The 15,822-nt window shown below is 32.6% G+C and overlaps 3 protein-coding genes across 4 annotated transcripts; 1 reads left to right on the forward strand and 2 right to left on the reverse strand.

The window, feature by feature from the left end:
* Positions 1-1,571: 1,571 nt before the first annotated feature.
* LOC114176811 (UDP-glycosyltransferase 76B1-like) lies at positions 1,572-6,312 on the reverse strand. 2 transcript variants are annotated; one of them, XM_028061991.1, is made up of 3 exons: positions 6,218-6,312; positions 5,419-5,923; positions 1,572-2,589 (listed from the first exon to the last, which is right to left on the reverse strand). In XM_028061991.1, the coding sequence occupies exons 2-3, from the start codon at positions 5,888-5,890 to the stop codon at positions 1,688-1,690; spliced, it is 1,374 nt and encodes a 457-aa protein (XP_027917792.1). In that variant the 5' UTR covers positions 5,891-5,923; positions 6,218-6,312; the 3' UTR covers positions 1,572-1,687. The 2 variants fall into 2 exon arrangements, with proteins under 2 accessions (XP_027917792.1, XP_027917782.1); XM_028061981.1 differs by lacking the exon at positions 6,218-6,312 and having other exon boundaries at positions 5,419-5,986.
* A 1,314-nt stretch (positions 6,313-7,626) lies between these two features.
* LOC114193265 (UDP-glycosyltransferase 76B1-like) lies at positions 7,627-10,143 on the forward strand. The gene is made up of 2 exons (XM_028082997.1): positions 7,627-8,281; positions 9,103-10,143. The coding sequence occupies exons 1-2, from the start codon at positions 7,810-7,812 to the stop codon at positions 10,011-10,013; spliced, it is 1,383 nt and encodes a 460-aa protein (XP_027938798.1). The 5' UTR covers positions 7,627-7,809; the 3' UTR covers positions 10,014-10,143.
* Positions 10,144-11,838: 1,695 nt separating this feature from the next.
* LOC114173596 lies at positions 11,839-14,916 on the reverse strand. Its single transcript, XM_028058108.1, has 3 exons — positions 14,362-14,916; positions 13,856-14,221; positions 11,839-12,660 (listed from the first exon to the last, which is right to left on the reverse strand). The coding sequence occupies exons 1-3, from the start codon at positions 14,659-14,661 to the stop codon at positions 12,016-12,018; spliced, it is 1,311 nt and encodes a 436-aa protein (XP_027913909.1). The 5' UTR covers positions 14,662-14,916; the 3' UTR covers positions 11,839-12,015.
* Positions 14,917-15,822: the final 906 nt, after the last annotated feature.

The following is a 15,822-nucleotide window of genomic DNA, read 5'->3' on the forward strand; positions in this document are numbered from 1 at the left end:
AATAAAAAGAAAAAATATATATATATATATATATATATATATATATATATATATATATATATATATATATATATATATATATATATATATATATATGGTTACTTAATTAATTGTGAATATTTTAATAATTGAAAGGAGGATGGAGATATGGCGGCAACATGTATTATGGCGGGGATATATTCATCCCCATTTCCATCTCCATACCCAATCGAAAAAATCGGAGATTTTCCATACCCATACTCAGTCAATGCGGAGATTTCCATCAAAACAAGGACGGATTCGGACAATATCAACATAAACAGATTTATTTGCCGATCTCTAAATAAGGGTATCATGAAAGAGAAGAAAAACGTAATGATATTATTGATTGTGAAGAGAAAGGAAAAACACATAAATATATAGAAACCATGCACGTACAACAGAGAGTGCATGTGCGAAGCAACAGACTAAATGAACCTAACAGATACATCTCTTAACAATTACGCCTTTAATTGATGGTGATTTTCCCCCACATGCTACTCAAGATAGGATTTGAACTTAAAACTTCAGTTACTAATTATGACTTTAATTTATTCTTATTATTTTAATTAGTTTAATGATTTTAGTGAAATGGCTCTGTTTCAACCACGCTTTTTTAGTATTCAAAACTTAAACTCAAACATTTTATTAAGGGAATTCTAACCATGAGTTATCGGTCAAGTGTTTTTGTATATCAGTAAACTTTTTACATCGAAAAAGCAAGATTTGAATTCTCATTTTTGTAAGATACGTGTTCAATTCTTACTCAATTAACTGAAAAGTACATGTGTCACACTAATACAAGAAAGTTACAATATCTGTGATGTGCTTCATGTGCATATGTTTATTATTATAAGGTTGATTTCATGATTCGGTGCTTGAACATGGTTCTAGTCTTATCCCAAATTAATGATTGATTTGCGAAACAAAGCTTTTGTTTTTCAAATGATTTGATGTCTGAACAAGCTGCTTAGTGTTGGAACCAATTATCCTCACCATACCCGCAATACATGCCTCTTTTATCACTAACTGGCGTGCACCCAGTTAATCATTTTCAACCAACAATATGTATTAAATATTAAAATAAAAAACATTATTTATTTATTTATTCGTTGACAAGTAAAATCACTCTGCTTTTACTTCTTTTCATTCATCAAAATCACCAATCATCTATAGCTTTCCTCGCAAATCTACACCCTCAGCTGAAGTCAGCGTAAGAGTTAAGACATCTATTTTGACATTATTAGGGTTTCACTCATTGCCAATATAGAATCAACTTTAAAGTTGTCATTTCCAAACCTTTTTCGCTTGCAAAAGTCATTTCCAAACCAAACGAATCTTGCATTTGATTCAGCAGAATGCGGAGAAAACGTGAGGGCCATCATGCAATTCTCTATCCTAGTTTTTTTTTTTAAAAAAAATTGTTCAACAAAGTAGACCTGAATATCAGGCCCAAGTATATATGGGCCTTACGAATGAGGAGGATATTGGGCTTGGCCCGTTCAATTATAACAGAAGATCCGTATTGTTTTGGCATAACAACAAGGTGAAGGTGAGTAATAATGGATAGTTTGTAACTGGAATTTTATTCATTAAATGTTCTATATTGTTTCCAGAGAAACGATGAACAATCCGTTGAATACCGAAAAGGAATATATAATCAAGAGGGTTAAGAAGTGAAGGAGTCGAACGAGAGAATGTAAGTAACCAAGGCTTGGAGAGAAGAGCGTGAGGAGCCACCTTGTCTGAGGCAAAGCTCAGCCTCTTCCTTCAATTTCAAGGCTCTATCTCTGATCTCCTTAGCTTCGCCATTGACATCCATTAATGTTGTGATGATCCTCTGAATCTCCTCTCTCTCCACCCTCTTCTCTAGCTGCAACCCAACCCTCCAAACATGACTCACATACCTTGCATTAACTTTTTGGTCAGTGAAAATGGGCATGCATATCATAGGAACCCCTTCACAAATACTCTCCAAAGTCGAATTCCAACCACAGTGAGTCCAAAATGCACCCACTGCCGAGTGTGCCAACACTTCTTGCTGAGGGGCCCATTTCACTATTGCACCTCTCCCTTCCAGATTCTCCAGGAACCCACTTGGCAGTGCCTCCACCCATTCCGAGCCCTTTATAAGCCCCGGTCGAACCACCCATAGAAACGGGTGCCTACTATTGGCTAAACCCCAAGCTAACTCCACGAACTCGGTCTCAGTTATTGCAGCAAGACTCCCAAAACTCACATACACCACAGAGTTGGGTGGGTGGGTGTCTAACCAAGCTATGCAACTTTGGTCTTGTGAGATCAAGCTGCTAGAGGAAGAGGATGAAGACAAGTGCTTGTGAAAGGGTCCTATTGGGAACATTGGTATGGAAAACTCCTTGCTCAGTTTTCTCAGTGCAGGTGACTCCAACCCTTCAAAGGAGTTCCAAATCACTCCCAACGAAGCCTTTGTCTCTTTCAAGAAATTGCGCAGTAATTCGTAGTATTTTTCTGGCTCCTCCGTCTTAATCAGAGGTAGGTCTTTCACTCTCAGTGGTGCTAGTTCTTTCACTTCCTCCTCCAATATGCAATCTATGTGCAACATGCAGAAAGGTGGTACATTATTGCCAGTCTTATATACTAATTATGTCAACGTTATTTTTCGTCACTCTTGCAAATAAATAACTTACAAATAAATTTTATTAATCCCGATATTTAATCATTTCGAAAAAAAATCTTGATTTATGATCACATAATCTAAGCAGTCACAACTATTGTTAATCATTTTCTTTATCGGCACAACATTATTAATCATATTAATGGATTTAGTTTTATACAAAAAATTAGTACAGTCGATATTTTGAAACTATTCTTGTCCTTATTAATTCCTATAAAACATGTAATCAAACCATAAATTAAAGAGGAAAACAAAATCTTTAAAAATCATAAAGATATAATTCTTTCAAAGGACATAACATTATTGAAATAAGTTATAATTATGACTCAATCCGGTTTATTACGAGTTGAAATTAATTTAAAAATAAATTATAAATTTCGATACAAACAAAAAATGAATTAAACTTATTAAGAAAGGGACTTTGTTCATTTTAACCAAAATTAAAAATAAAATAAAAAATAACGAATCTAGGAACTGAATTTAACAAAATAATGAATATAGAAACTAAATTGAATAAAAGAAAATAACACAACCACAAGCATTGACATAGATACGTAACGCAATTATGATTGACACATGGATTATTTTTTTTAAAATTAAGAGAAATAATTTTTTTTAAATTAAAAAAAATAAAAAAAATGAAACAAATTAAGAAACCAGGAGCTGACATGTAGTATAAAGTATAAAATGTTAAAAATCATGAAGTATTTAAACACATATGGTAAGGAGGACCAAATTTACTGAAAATGAGGATTTACGGTAAACATTAATTTAAGTTCATATTTTGATCTTGAGAATTTAATATAGAATTAATTGGAATGCAAACTTATAAAATTTAAAGAATTATGTTATAATATGAAATATTAGGAGTTCTATAATATAATTATAGTATGTAATATTATGAGTATTGAAAATTTTTAAAAATTTTGATAATATAAGATATATAAGACATATGACATATATAAGAGATATATTACAAAAAGAAAACTAGACAGGACTAAATTAAAAAATATATAAATTTTGTATTTAAACAAACTAACCCATTTAATCTACTTATCGTGCTTGACTAAACTGGACTAAATTTAGATTTTTGTAAATCATTGACAAATAATTCAAATCGAAGTAATTTAAGAAAAAATATATTTTATTGAATTTTTTTTTAATAATATACACATGACAGATGAAAAAAAAAATTGATATAATTAAAAAAAAAGAAAAAAGTTTAATATGTGTTAAAAAAGTAAATTTTATCAAAAAATAATTGATCAAATAGGATGGTCCGTAATTTAATAATCAACCTATAGTACAACATATTTTTCCCACGCACACGGGAGGTGTTCATCGAATCTTTTATTCCGCACTTATGATAAGAAAAATAATTTTTTTATTATTAAATTTTGACAAATTTTTCTTACAAATTGTTTAAGTAATTTTTTTATTTTTTTTTATTTTTAATATTATAAAACAATTTAAAATATACCTATAAAAAGAAGTTGTCACGTTTAATAGTTAAAATTAGATTTAAATATCTTTTTTGTTCTCATTTTTGTAGTGTTTGTTGTGGATGGTCCTCATTTTGACATAATGTTTAAAATGATTATCATACCGAATGTTTAAAATGATTTTTATTTTTGCAATTCGTGTTTTATTTAATTATTTTCTGTGACACTGTTTAAATTAATAATGAAGCACTGTAAGTACACGTAACACACCCCTAAATGCAACTTAATACAAATCATATCACCTGTAAATGTTTCGTTACTGAAATAAAGATCATTTTAAACATTATATAAAAATAAAAATCATTGCAACATACACTTTGAAAATGAAACGAAAAAATATTTAACCTCAAAAATATCATCGTATCTTACAAGACAGCTGTAGCTTACAAGAAGACAGCTGTATCCTGTATTATATTCTTGAATAGCGTGTAGTTTTATTTCATGTGTATCCCAGGTCTATCCATTATTACATCTAGTACATTATGCTGGAATTTTTGTCGCATGAGCCTTTTATTGCCGACATATTTTAGTCGGTTATGTCAAGTGATAATCTAATATTATATTGAAAATATAAATTTAATAATGACATTCCATTCTGAAACTAACAACTACAGATAAATATAAATATAATTAATGGAGATAATCAACTTTTAAAAACGAGTATAAAGAGTTTTGAATATATTAAATATGTAGTTTGATTTTAACAATATACTATAATTTTTTAGGTTTCAATTTTAATTATAAATCAAATTCATCTTCAAATTTAAATAGTTCATTCAATTTTCAAGAGTAAATCTAGACAATAGTTCTCATATATTTTATGAAATTTGAAAGGTATTGTTTTAAAATAAGATTTGATTTAAACATGTTTCAAATATACTTCTTTTAATGTATAAGAAAGTCATTAATTTTATATATACAAGTAATTTATTTATTTTAAATTTTATTAAAAACACTTTTATAGACTCACCTTTCATAAAACATTAAAGAAAAAAATTATATTTTATTCAAAATTCAATCAAAATCGGATATCAAAATACAAATTCAGGAAGGTGATGAAATAAAGTACGTCTCTGTTAACCAAAGTTAGAAAATGGGTTTAACTCAAAGTAGTATTAAAAAACATTAGTCACAGTATATAGAGTTGGTAATCCAGTAAGAAAAGTGAATGATGATAGGTTTAGTAAGAAAAGTGGTTTTTGTGAAAGGCGAAATGGAATGAAAATGAGAAAGTAAATGCACCTTGTGTGGGTATGTAACCTCTTTGTCTGAACAAAGGATAGGCGAGAAAAGCAACGTAGGAAGAGATGGCAGCAGTTCGCAGTACAATCCTAGGAAGGTGAAGGTTGTCGGCAACAGCTTGAGTGAAGTAACACATAGCATCTGAAATCAAACACGCCACAGGTTCCACCGCCGCTTCATCACTCCGTAGTAGCTTTGTGACGCAGTCTTTGAAAGGCTCCACACATTTTACGTTGAGTTGGAGGAGGAAGTTCAAGAGATCGGAGGATTGAGTCTGAGAGACACCGTGTTGGATGCAGGAGAAGGTGAAGTGTGGGTAGTTGGAAGGGTGTGGGGAATTGAAAGTTGTGTGGATGATGGTGATAGAAAAACCCTCTGAGTAAAGGATTTGTGCCAGTTCAAGCATTGGGTTTATGTGGCCTTGTAACGGCAAAGGAGTAAGCAACAATCTCCGACCCTTTCTTCCAGCCATTGCTTCCTTTCTTTCTTATCTTCTTCTTCCTTACTACACACAGACACTCAATATGCAATTCCACCCTTTAAGATATTTGGATTAAAAACAAAGAAATTTGAAAGAATAATTTATAAATAAAAAAAAATTAATGTATTAAAATAAAAAAATTATAATTGTATTCTTATGGTTAATATATATATATATTTTAAAACTCTACTTTTATAATTTTGTGTACATCTAGCATTATTCCCATTTACTGTTTTCTGAACATAGCTCCAACACGAAGCACCAATAAAATGATAGGATATTTGAATAAAATACTTTTGAAGTAAGGATCCATCGTACCTTTGATCCCTCAAATCCACTCTTTCTTATCCTCGCAAATCAGCTAAAATGAAAAGATCTTCGCACTTCCATCCGCGTGAATAACAAATTTATGGGAGGAAACATAGCTTAAAGTAAATTACAAATGATATTAGCCGGTAATATTTAAGTATAATGAATGGATAAAAACTGAGTTTAAAGTTTAGTACAATAAATATTAATTTATTCTATTTTTAATATAATAACAAATTACAGTTAGTATAAAAGTTTTAAATTTATTAATTTTGTTTAAACTTTATTAACATTTAAAATAATTAAATAGAGGTTTAATTCTTAGTAACTTTCGTATAGAGAAGAATTACGTTAATGTATAGTTAGAACTTTTTATTTTTTTATTTTATTTTGAAAATTTAAAATTTTTAATAATATTTTAAAATCAATTACATATTAATGTAATTTTTTTATTAATATATGTGATAATATTGACTACTAATATATGTTTGATTATATTAATTATGAAATTCAAATAAAGAATTTAAATTATTATAATAAAGCTGTAATTTTTCTATTGTATTATGAACTAATTGTAATAATGAACTATTTATCTTTCGTTAAATAATAGACTTAAATTATAAGTGGACAGTAGAATTAAAACGTAAAGTTACTTATTCTAAATAGGTTAAAATTATTCTAATTTTCATCGGTTATAATTTTGTTTTCTATGTTTAAATAGATTTTAATTTTCGTTAATTTGATTTTTCTTAACCCGTTTAAATTATTGATAATAATGAACATTGACAGTAATATGTTACTTGGTGTCTTTTTTGATATTTTTTTTGGAAAAAAAGTCCACGTATGTGAGTGAATATTTTATATATAATTTAGTTTATGTATTTATTATTTTTAAATTTAATTTAATCCAAATTTTATTTAAAATTAAAAAATTTTATTCCATTAAATTTAACTTTTATATAAAAATTATAATAATGTTTTTATTAAAATTCACAAATTTATTAAATATTTTTTGTTTAAGATTGTAATTAATTTAAAATTAAAACGAAGATTTTATGATAAGAATTAAAATCATTGATCCAAAATTTAAAAATTAGTCTTTATCTTTAAAATTTTTATTATAATTTTAAACTAATTATAATCCTAAAAAAATATTTAATAAAAATTTAAATTTTATCATGAAAATTAAATTTAGTTTTAATTTAAAAAAAAAAATTGTTTGATTTAAAAAATTGAAATTAAATTAAAAAAAATCGAAGCGAGACGTGACCGTAATAAAATTCGTATTAATGTAAAAAGTGAGAAAAAAAAGATTTTAACCTTCTAAATATTAACGTCTGTTCAGTTGAGAAATTAAAAATATAATTAATAATATTAGACCTGAAAATAAACATACCCTCGAAACACAAGAAGCTTCCCGTGGAAGATCCATAAATTGGACAAGGTGAGTGCATGCCCTGCATTCCTGACCCGATGACCTATTTTATTTTGAAGAAGAGTCAACGATGATGATGAGAACAAATCCAACTCCAACTCTCTCACTCTGAGATCAGATCAATCCTCCTATATCTCACACTCCCATATCACTCCATCTGTCATCAATGGAGGAACAGAAGAAGAAACACAGATTGTTGCTGATGCCATCACCCTTACAAGGCCACATAACACCCTTACTCCACCTCGCTCAAATCCTCTTCTCAAACGGCTTCTCCATAACCATTCTTCACACCCTTTTCAACTCTCCCGACCCCACTTCCTACCCTCACTTCTCCTTCCACGCCATCCCCGATCGCTTATCGGAATCAGAAGCCGCCACGCTCGACGCCGTGCACCTCACCGATCTCATCAACATAAGATGCGCACAACCTCTCAAGGAATACTTGGCTTCGCTGCTCTCAAACTCTCCCCAACCTCTTCCCTGCTTCATTTCCGATGCTGCCCTTCATTTCACTCGACCTGTCTGCGATGAGTTCAAGCTCCCACGCCTTGTGCTCAGAACTGGTGGGGCTTCTTCCTTCCATATTTTTGCCTCGTTCCCCCTCCTTAGAGAAAAGGGCTACCTCCCCGTACAAGGTTCCTTGCTTCTTCTTCTCTTTTCATACCCCCTTTTTTTTTTTCAAACACAATTGGTTTCAAATTTATATCTTTGTTTCTGATAAGAAAATTACTTGTGTTGGTGATTTTGTTGATTGGCTAATGCGAGCTGGGTAGAGAGTTTTTCTATGTTGACTGGACTAGTTTAGGCCTTTGTTCTTCATGCCATTGAGGATTATCTAAGTTATGGATTTTTTTAGGGAAACTAACAGATGATGATAAGTTTTATTTATTTTAAACTTGATTGCAATTTAGTCTCACAATACAGCCATACAGTTAAATCATTCGAGTTTTCACCCATTTACCCATCACGTTCCTTCATTCTGATTTTGTTTAATATTTAACCAGAACAAGCCATATGTCATAGCACTGAGTAAATACAGTAGTGTACCTAATACAAAGCTGAATATTGACTTAACTCCGTGTTAGCAATGCTTGTATGGGTATTACATTGTTTTTATGACAGTAAAGAGCAACAGAAGAGATGCCTTTCTATTTCTTGAGGAAATTAATAGTTTAAATATTGGTTGAAGTCACGAAGGAGGAGCTTTAAATTGGAGAAATTTTGAGAGACTTAATGATGCAACTGGAATTTGAGGAGCAAAAAGTGCACAATCCAATATGCGAAGGGATAAAAGTTCAATTAAATGTTTACTTTATTCAATTTTATAGATATTATGATAAAAAAATGTCACTTTACTTTTATGTTTCATTTTTGTTTTTCAAATGCAAATAGAAGCAACATGTCTTGAGATGAAAGGGCCTAAAATTTTCGTGTTTACTCTTTTCTGAAAATTCAGAATCCAGATTGGAAGAGCCTGTGGTTGATTTCCCACCACTGAAGGTGAAAGATCTTCCCAAGTTTCAGTCGCAGGATCCTGAGGCATTCTACAAACTAGTTTGTCGTTTTGTTGAGGAATGCAAAGCATCTTCGGGAGTTATTTGGAACACATTTGAAGAATTGGAATCCTCTGCATTGACAAAACTGCGCCAGGATTTTCCCATACCAATATACCCTATAGGCCCTTTTCACAAACGCTTACTTACTGGCTCAGCCTCTTCTGCTAGCTTGTTGACCCCAGACAAAAGCTGCATGTCTTGGTTAGACAAACAAGAACATAAGAGTGTTGTTTATGTGAGTTTTGGGAGTATTGCATCAATAAGCGAGGGTGAGTTCTTGGAGATAGCTTGGGGGTTAGCCAACAGCCAGCAACCGTTCTTGTGGGTGATTCGACCTGGGTTAATCCGTGACTCAGAATGGCTTGAAGCATTGCCAAGTGGGTTCCTAGAGAATTTGGGAGGAAGAGGGTACATTGTGAAATGGGCTCCTCAAGAACAAGTTCTGAGCCATCCTGCAGTGGGAGCATTTTGGACTCATAATGGTTGGAACTCAACCTTGGAGAGCATATGTGAAGGGGTTCCCATGATTTGTATGCCATGTTTTGCAGATCAAAAGGTGAATGCCAAATTTGCAAGCAGTGTTTGGAAGGTTGGAGTGCAAATAGAGAATAAGCTAGAGAGAGGAGAGGTAGAAAAGACTATCAAAAAAATAATGGTTGGGGATGGAGCGAAGGAGATTAAAGAGAATGCTTTGAATTTGAAGGAAAAGGCAAGTGCTTGCTTGAGAGAAGGTGGTTCATCTCACTGTTTCCTTGATAGCTTGGTTAGTCACATATTATCAGTGGCATCTTCTGCATCTAGACCTCACTGATTTCTTTACTAATAACAATTAAATCACATTCTTTGCAGAATGTAACCATATATGTAGCAGATAGATAGAAGGAAGAACTAATAGTCAAATTTCAATTCAGTTAATTAATCGCAGCATACTTTAGGAACGAGGTTCCATTTGTCATAAATTTTACTACTACTATTTTAAAATTAAGCTTATTTTACCTGGTTTTAGGATCGTTAAATATTTAATGCCGTGACGACGACGTAAGACAAAAGACAAATATGCATAGATAAACACTTCATTTAAAATTAAAAAGTATGAATGTATTTTATTTATTGTATATTTTGTAAATGGAGTTTCACAGTTTTATACATTTAATAATTCTATTTCAATTTGATATATTTTTTAGTATTTTTAAAATTAAATATATATTTTTTATCTTTTTATTAATTAACGTCCGTCAAATATTTTATGAAGGGGTGAGCAGATGATATAATTGTGTGAGAAAGATGGTGAGTTTCTTACACTTGTCTTCTTTATAAAGTAAAAGTTCACATATATTTATATCTTTATTTTGATTGGATATAATTTTTTTTGTCTTGTCTGTCTTATTGGGTGGAATTGTCAGAAGTATTGATTAGATATTTTATTATAAATAAATAAGTAAAAGAAAATGATAATATCAATTATTTAATGCATGTTTCATAAACAATTTAAACTGGTAGAAGTTAGATTTATATTTTTTTGAAATACAATACATTTGAATAAAACAACTAAAAAGAAAATAAATATATGTAATTGAAGTTGTGATAAAAAAAATAATCTGAAGGATCTCATTGAAGTGGATATATGATAATTTGAATACTGAGAGAGTGGGTAAAAATTTTAGAAAAAAAAACCAAAAAAAGTAATAAAAATAAGCTTTTAAAATTGTTTAACGAATTATAATTTAATCAAGAATTCGAAATAAGAGAGAAATAGTAAATATAAAATTCTCGGCTTCATTCTGTATTTAAAAAGATTGAATATTTACCATCTTAAATGAACCTATTTGCATGAGTTGCATTTCCCAGGAAGAAAGGCAAATTGCCCTCTTGCAAGAAAGTAAAGCTGAATTTTTGGAGATAACTTGGGACTAACCAATACTGGGTGGTCCAATCGTTGCCTCGTTTGTTCAAAGGAAATGAATTCATTTTTGTTTGTTTTTTTTACCTTCGAAACATCAACACACAAGGCATTATTTTTGCGAAGACGTGTGCATTTAGATGCAGGAACAAAAAGTATCGTTCTCGTCTGGAAACATCTGAAAATATTAATATAAAACATCGGTAAAAAGAGAAAGCATCAAAGCGAAAAGATCCAGAGGTTCAAAAAATCAACAAACAACATACGCATGCTTGTGTCAGAAATAAATCTAAATGATATCTAAGGACTATAAAACTAGCTCTATTCACCAGAAGTAAAGAAAATAGACTGAAAGGAATCCTAGGTATCCTATCAATACAATCAACTAAAATAATATAACATATAGTCTCCATAAGTCTTATTTATTCCTCTTCTTTCGTTCTGCAGAAAAAACTAAATAATCATAAGCTCAATTCCTCTCATCAATCAATATCATATAAAGTTACCAATGTATCATATTGTGGCCCAGTGCCATGAAAAAAAACTCTTTAGATAGATATAATTGTGTATAAAAACACTAAGTAGACAGAAAATTTAACACAATCACAGAGATGTCTTATCTACACCCAATTGGAAACCGATATCAGAAATTTATTTTATGAATTCTTTAGAATACTGTCTGTAAGTTATTCACATTGCAGATATTTCCTTTGGATGGAAAAAAAAGAAAAGAAAAGAAAAGGTAAAAGTAGAAGTTTGTATTGAGTATTGAAAATTGTTTCCGTTCTATTCTTGGCAGTTTGTAGTGAGAATAGACGGAAGGATTAAACTAAAATCACAGATTCAATGCTCAACTACAAACTCGAACATGTACCCACTATTTACAAAAAAAATATGTAAGGAAAGCAAAGATTTACAAATCTTCATCGCTCTCGCTGGTACAGGAATCATCCAGGTTCACAGCTGCTACTTTTGAAGCACTGATCCTAAAAGAAGCCGAACGAATCTTGTAGGGTAACTTGGCATTATTGCTTGCAACCACCCCACCACCACACTCCGCTTCCTCTTCCTTCTCTTCCTCTCTCTTCAAATCACTAGGAGGCAAAAAGCAATCTATGGACAACCCTTTGATGTTAAAGTCCACTTCCTCAACTTGCCAAACCTCTTCCATTCGTGTCCTCGAATGTGTCTCGGGGCCCCCACCGAACCTCAACAAGGACACCCAGGTCTTGCCACCGTGTGCTATTTGAATGCCATCCACGCTTCTGTAGTCTTCTAACAGAGACTCCATGTTGGTTTCCCAGTATATGCTCTCGTGTTCGTGAGACTTGAGTTTCAGCAAGTGAGAGTCTTCTAGTTGAACTAATAAACCTGTTCTTTGGCTGAAATAGCCCCACACCGTGTGCCGAACTATCTCTACGTTGCTGTTGCTCCTTGCTCTCAGTGTCGACGTCTCGGTTTCCAGTTTCAATATGAAACAATCTTCGTTGTTCACTGTCTTCTCTCCAATGCAGATAGAGTTGCTGAACAAATTGGCCGTCGACCTTGGATCAAGACCCTGTTCAGATCAAGTATATTAGAACCTCCTCATTTCTCCCTATGATTCATAATCAAAATGTGAATTTGCTGCAATGCACTTTTTCTATATCTAATAAGAGAATCCAAGCATGCGCACCATTTTAGTTTTATACAACAAGGCTGTTCTAGTAGCTGTCCTTATCAGTGTGTACATTTGTCTTTAGTATATAATAGCACTGATATTTCCTGATTTTCTTACATTACACTCAAAACAACTTTAAAATCACATATCTCAACTTTTATGCTTTTCTCTTTACAATATTCTATTATTTGTGAATTTCACGTAAATCCTGTCATGTAATTTATGCAGAGTCAACTTAAAAATTCAGTGAATGATAAAAAATATACGGGAAAATTATACTGTTAAAAACAACCAACTTTTCAATCGGTGGTCACATTATTTTATCTTAGTAAAGTATTAGTAAATAACAAATACATCTGGTTCAAGACTGAAAGGGTTCCCGGCAGAAGAATAAAACAGCTTCGGAACGGATGAGGACAGGTTGTCACACACACACACACACGGAGGAAAAGCTTGGATATTGTTGACTTGTCCTGGTCGCAACTACTAACTTGGAGAAAATCTGTATTTGACTTTTAAAGGGAGGATTTTCCCGTGTTCCCTTTCTAGAGTGTTGACTTTTTTTTCATTTAAATTTAAAGTATAGAGCTTCTGGTTCTGGGAGGGGATACGGAAAAGCATAAGGAAAGAAAATCAGCTTTGGCATTCCGTTAGAAAGTGGGAAGCACTTTGTTACGTGGACTTCTTTTCTTCCTTGCTGGCATGTTTTCATTTCGGATGCTGACAACAACCAACTCCACTTTTCTTCAAATGTTAAAGGGGCCAAAACTATTTGAGGAGTTTGAAAAATAGTACTTGAAAACCGGGAAAAGAGCTCATGAGAAACAAACCAAAACACGGAAAGAAAAAAAGTAGCACTTAAGCATGATTTATTTAGACTTGAAGGATCCTTTTGGGTATTGAAATTATAGGAACCTAGAGAGGCAATTTTGTCATGTCCATCAAAATCAGTGAAGAATAACTCCTGTAGTAGAATGATTCAATTTTTTACTCTACCCCGTACAGTAATCATAATTAAGCATGCTCTATGGTGTCCAGTACAAAGAATCATAATTAAGCATGCTCCTTTTGAAAAAAAATGTTTTATGGTTACCTGTAAGAAACGTCTAAGAGGTCTTGGTGGGCCACGAGAAGCATGAGAATGGTGCCAAGGGGTTTGCCTCCATGCCACTTTACCATCACTCCCTGCACTGATCTTGTACCCAGAAACAACAAGCTCTAAGCACCACAACTCTGGCCTCTTCTGCCAAACCACGAACCCCCCCATCTCTCCCTTCATCTGCAGATTCTTCACTTTCACCACCTTCTTACTGTTCACACTACCTTCTCCACCACAAAACTCTGTTGTTGCCATCTTCACCTGCCCCATCGCATACATGCTGTCCACACAATTCAAACAACGTTCTCCCCCCACCGCCGCCACATACTGCTTCACTATGTATTTAGCCATCGAAACCTCCTGCACAACACATAAACCCATTCATCATTGCCTTGCCAAAAATTTACAATTTCTCTGCAATCAGAATCACAACTACAATTCCATTTCAGTAATTCTTGAATTCTTATCTGCTGACAAAAAGTGAAGGAAAAGTTACTGACAATGTGTTGGTCTTTAATGCTGCGAGTGATGGGTTGGTTGTCAGAGGCGGTAGGTGAAGGGATTAATGGCGCTCCAACGACACCTAACAAAAGCTGAATCTCTGTGTTTTTCCCTCCAAAAACTGCTGCCATGGATGTCGAATTTGATCTGGACTCAGCGTGAGGCTTCATCCAGTTCTTCATGTTGTGCCAAGCTTTGGTGGTTCCACTCTTGTGGGTGAGAATCTCCTCCGGAATAGGGACCTCAAGGACGGTTTCGAGCCCATCCTCGCGATCAAGATTGGGACAAAGCTTCTTCATATCAGAGAGCTAACTGAACGTGTTTGTGTGCTTGTACTTGTGATTCCAAAACCAAAAGCGAGTGAGGTAGATTATCGATAGATAGATAGTTTAGAGATAACTGAGGTAGCGAAGGTTAACGAGAGAGGGAAGTTGAATAGAAAGATTGAAGAAGAATGATAGGAAGTTGTAGTATGAGTAGTATTGAGTATGAGACTTTGGAAAAGATTGCCAACCAAACCTTGGAGGGTCCCCCTAGTTTGCAACGTGGTCCGCTGTGTCTGTGTCGTGTCTGCACGCCTCTATAATTCACACTTTCATACAAACTTAAATAGGAGATTCATTAATTAAGCTTATTATTAACTTCTAATATAAAATTATTGCTGATGCTGACATCTATGTATGGTTTCATTAATCTCACGTTAGTCCTTTTTTTTTTTTTTTTTTTCTCTCAAGGGAGCATGTTAAGTTAGGTTGTCGATTTTGAACTGTTACAAGGTTATGTTACATTTTAGATGTACTGTCACTGTCTTTGTACCGGTCTTCATTTTTTCTTTCACATGGTAGAAAGGTGGAGAAAAAAAGTGAAACTCCACAGATCCATAGTTTGGTACGTTGGTAGAGTTTCACATCAATGTTTTAACTTACCGTTCGACTCAATTTCTGTCTCCAGTAACGACGAGTCAAATTCGTTATCAATTTGTTGAGTAACGAAATAGGATCAAATATATCTGATGGCTTCCCAGTAGAATATGATACATCGTAACTTGAGAGTAACGAGGACTTCATAAAGTTTGAGTGATTGTTGCGACTCTTCTTAATCACTCAATCCGAGGGCCTCCATTTCAATTTTCAACCTCTCATTCCAAATAATTTATGAATATCGAATCATATGAGAATTTGAGAGGTGCCAGAACCATAAATGAAAATAAATTCTATTTTCTTTTCCTAGTCTTGCTAATTATTGCACTTATATATTATGATTCAAAGCTTAATAGTATCATACCATGTCTTCTTCACAAAACTATTCAACACAACTATACACAAATTGATATTCTCTATTATTTTTCTGTATTAATTGAGTGAGAGTAAATATACACCAAATTTGTTAATCAATCAATAGTTAGATACTTTCTCTTTCGACAATATGTGTACAAATAATTTGTTTTTGAAGGCTCATGA

This window comes from Vigna unguiculata, chromosome 1 (genome assembly GCF_004118075.2).
Source record: "Vigna unguiculata cultivar IT97K-499-35 chromosome 1, ASM411807v1, whole genome shotgun sequence".
Lineage (NCBI taxonomy): Eukaryota > Viridiplantae > Streptophyta > Magnoliopsida > Fabales > Fabaceae > Vigna > Vigna unguiculata.

Bases quoted from the DNA above. Each gene is read 5' to 3' on its own strand.
- LOC114176811 (XM_028061991.1), bottom strand. From the start codon at position 5,890: ATGGCTGGAAGAAAGGGTCGGAGATTGTTGCTTACTCCTTTGCCGTTA. The intron at 2,590-5,418 runs GTGCATTTACTT...TGTTGCACATAG, and splicing joins AGGTTACATACCCACACAAG to ATTGCATATTGGAGGAGGAA.
- LOC114193265 (XM_028082997.1), top strand. From the start codon at position 7,810: ATGGAGGAACAGAAGAAGAAACACAGATTGTTGCTGATGCCATCACCC. The intron at 8,282-9,102 runs GTTCCTTGCTTC...CTGAAAATTCAG, and splicing joins GGGCTACCTCCCCGTACAAG to AATCCAGATTGGAAGAGCCT.
- LOC114173596 (XM_028058108.1), bottom strand. From the start codon at position 14,661: ATGAAGAAGCTTTGTCCCAATCTTGATCGCGAGGATGGGCTCGAAACC. The intron at 14,222-14,361 runs GTCAGTAACTTT...TGTGTTGTGCAG, and splicing joins GCATTAAAGACCAACACATT to GAGGTTTCGATGGCTAAATA. The intron at 12,661-13,855 runs GTAACCATAAAA...TGATCTGAACAG, and splicing joins CTCTTAGACGTTTCTTACAG to GGTCTTGATCCAAGGTCGAC.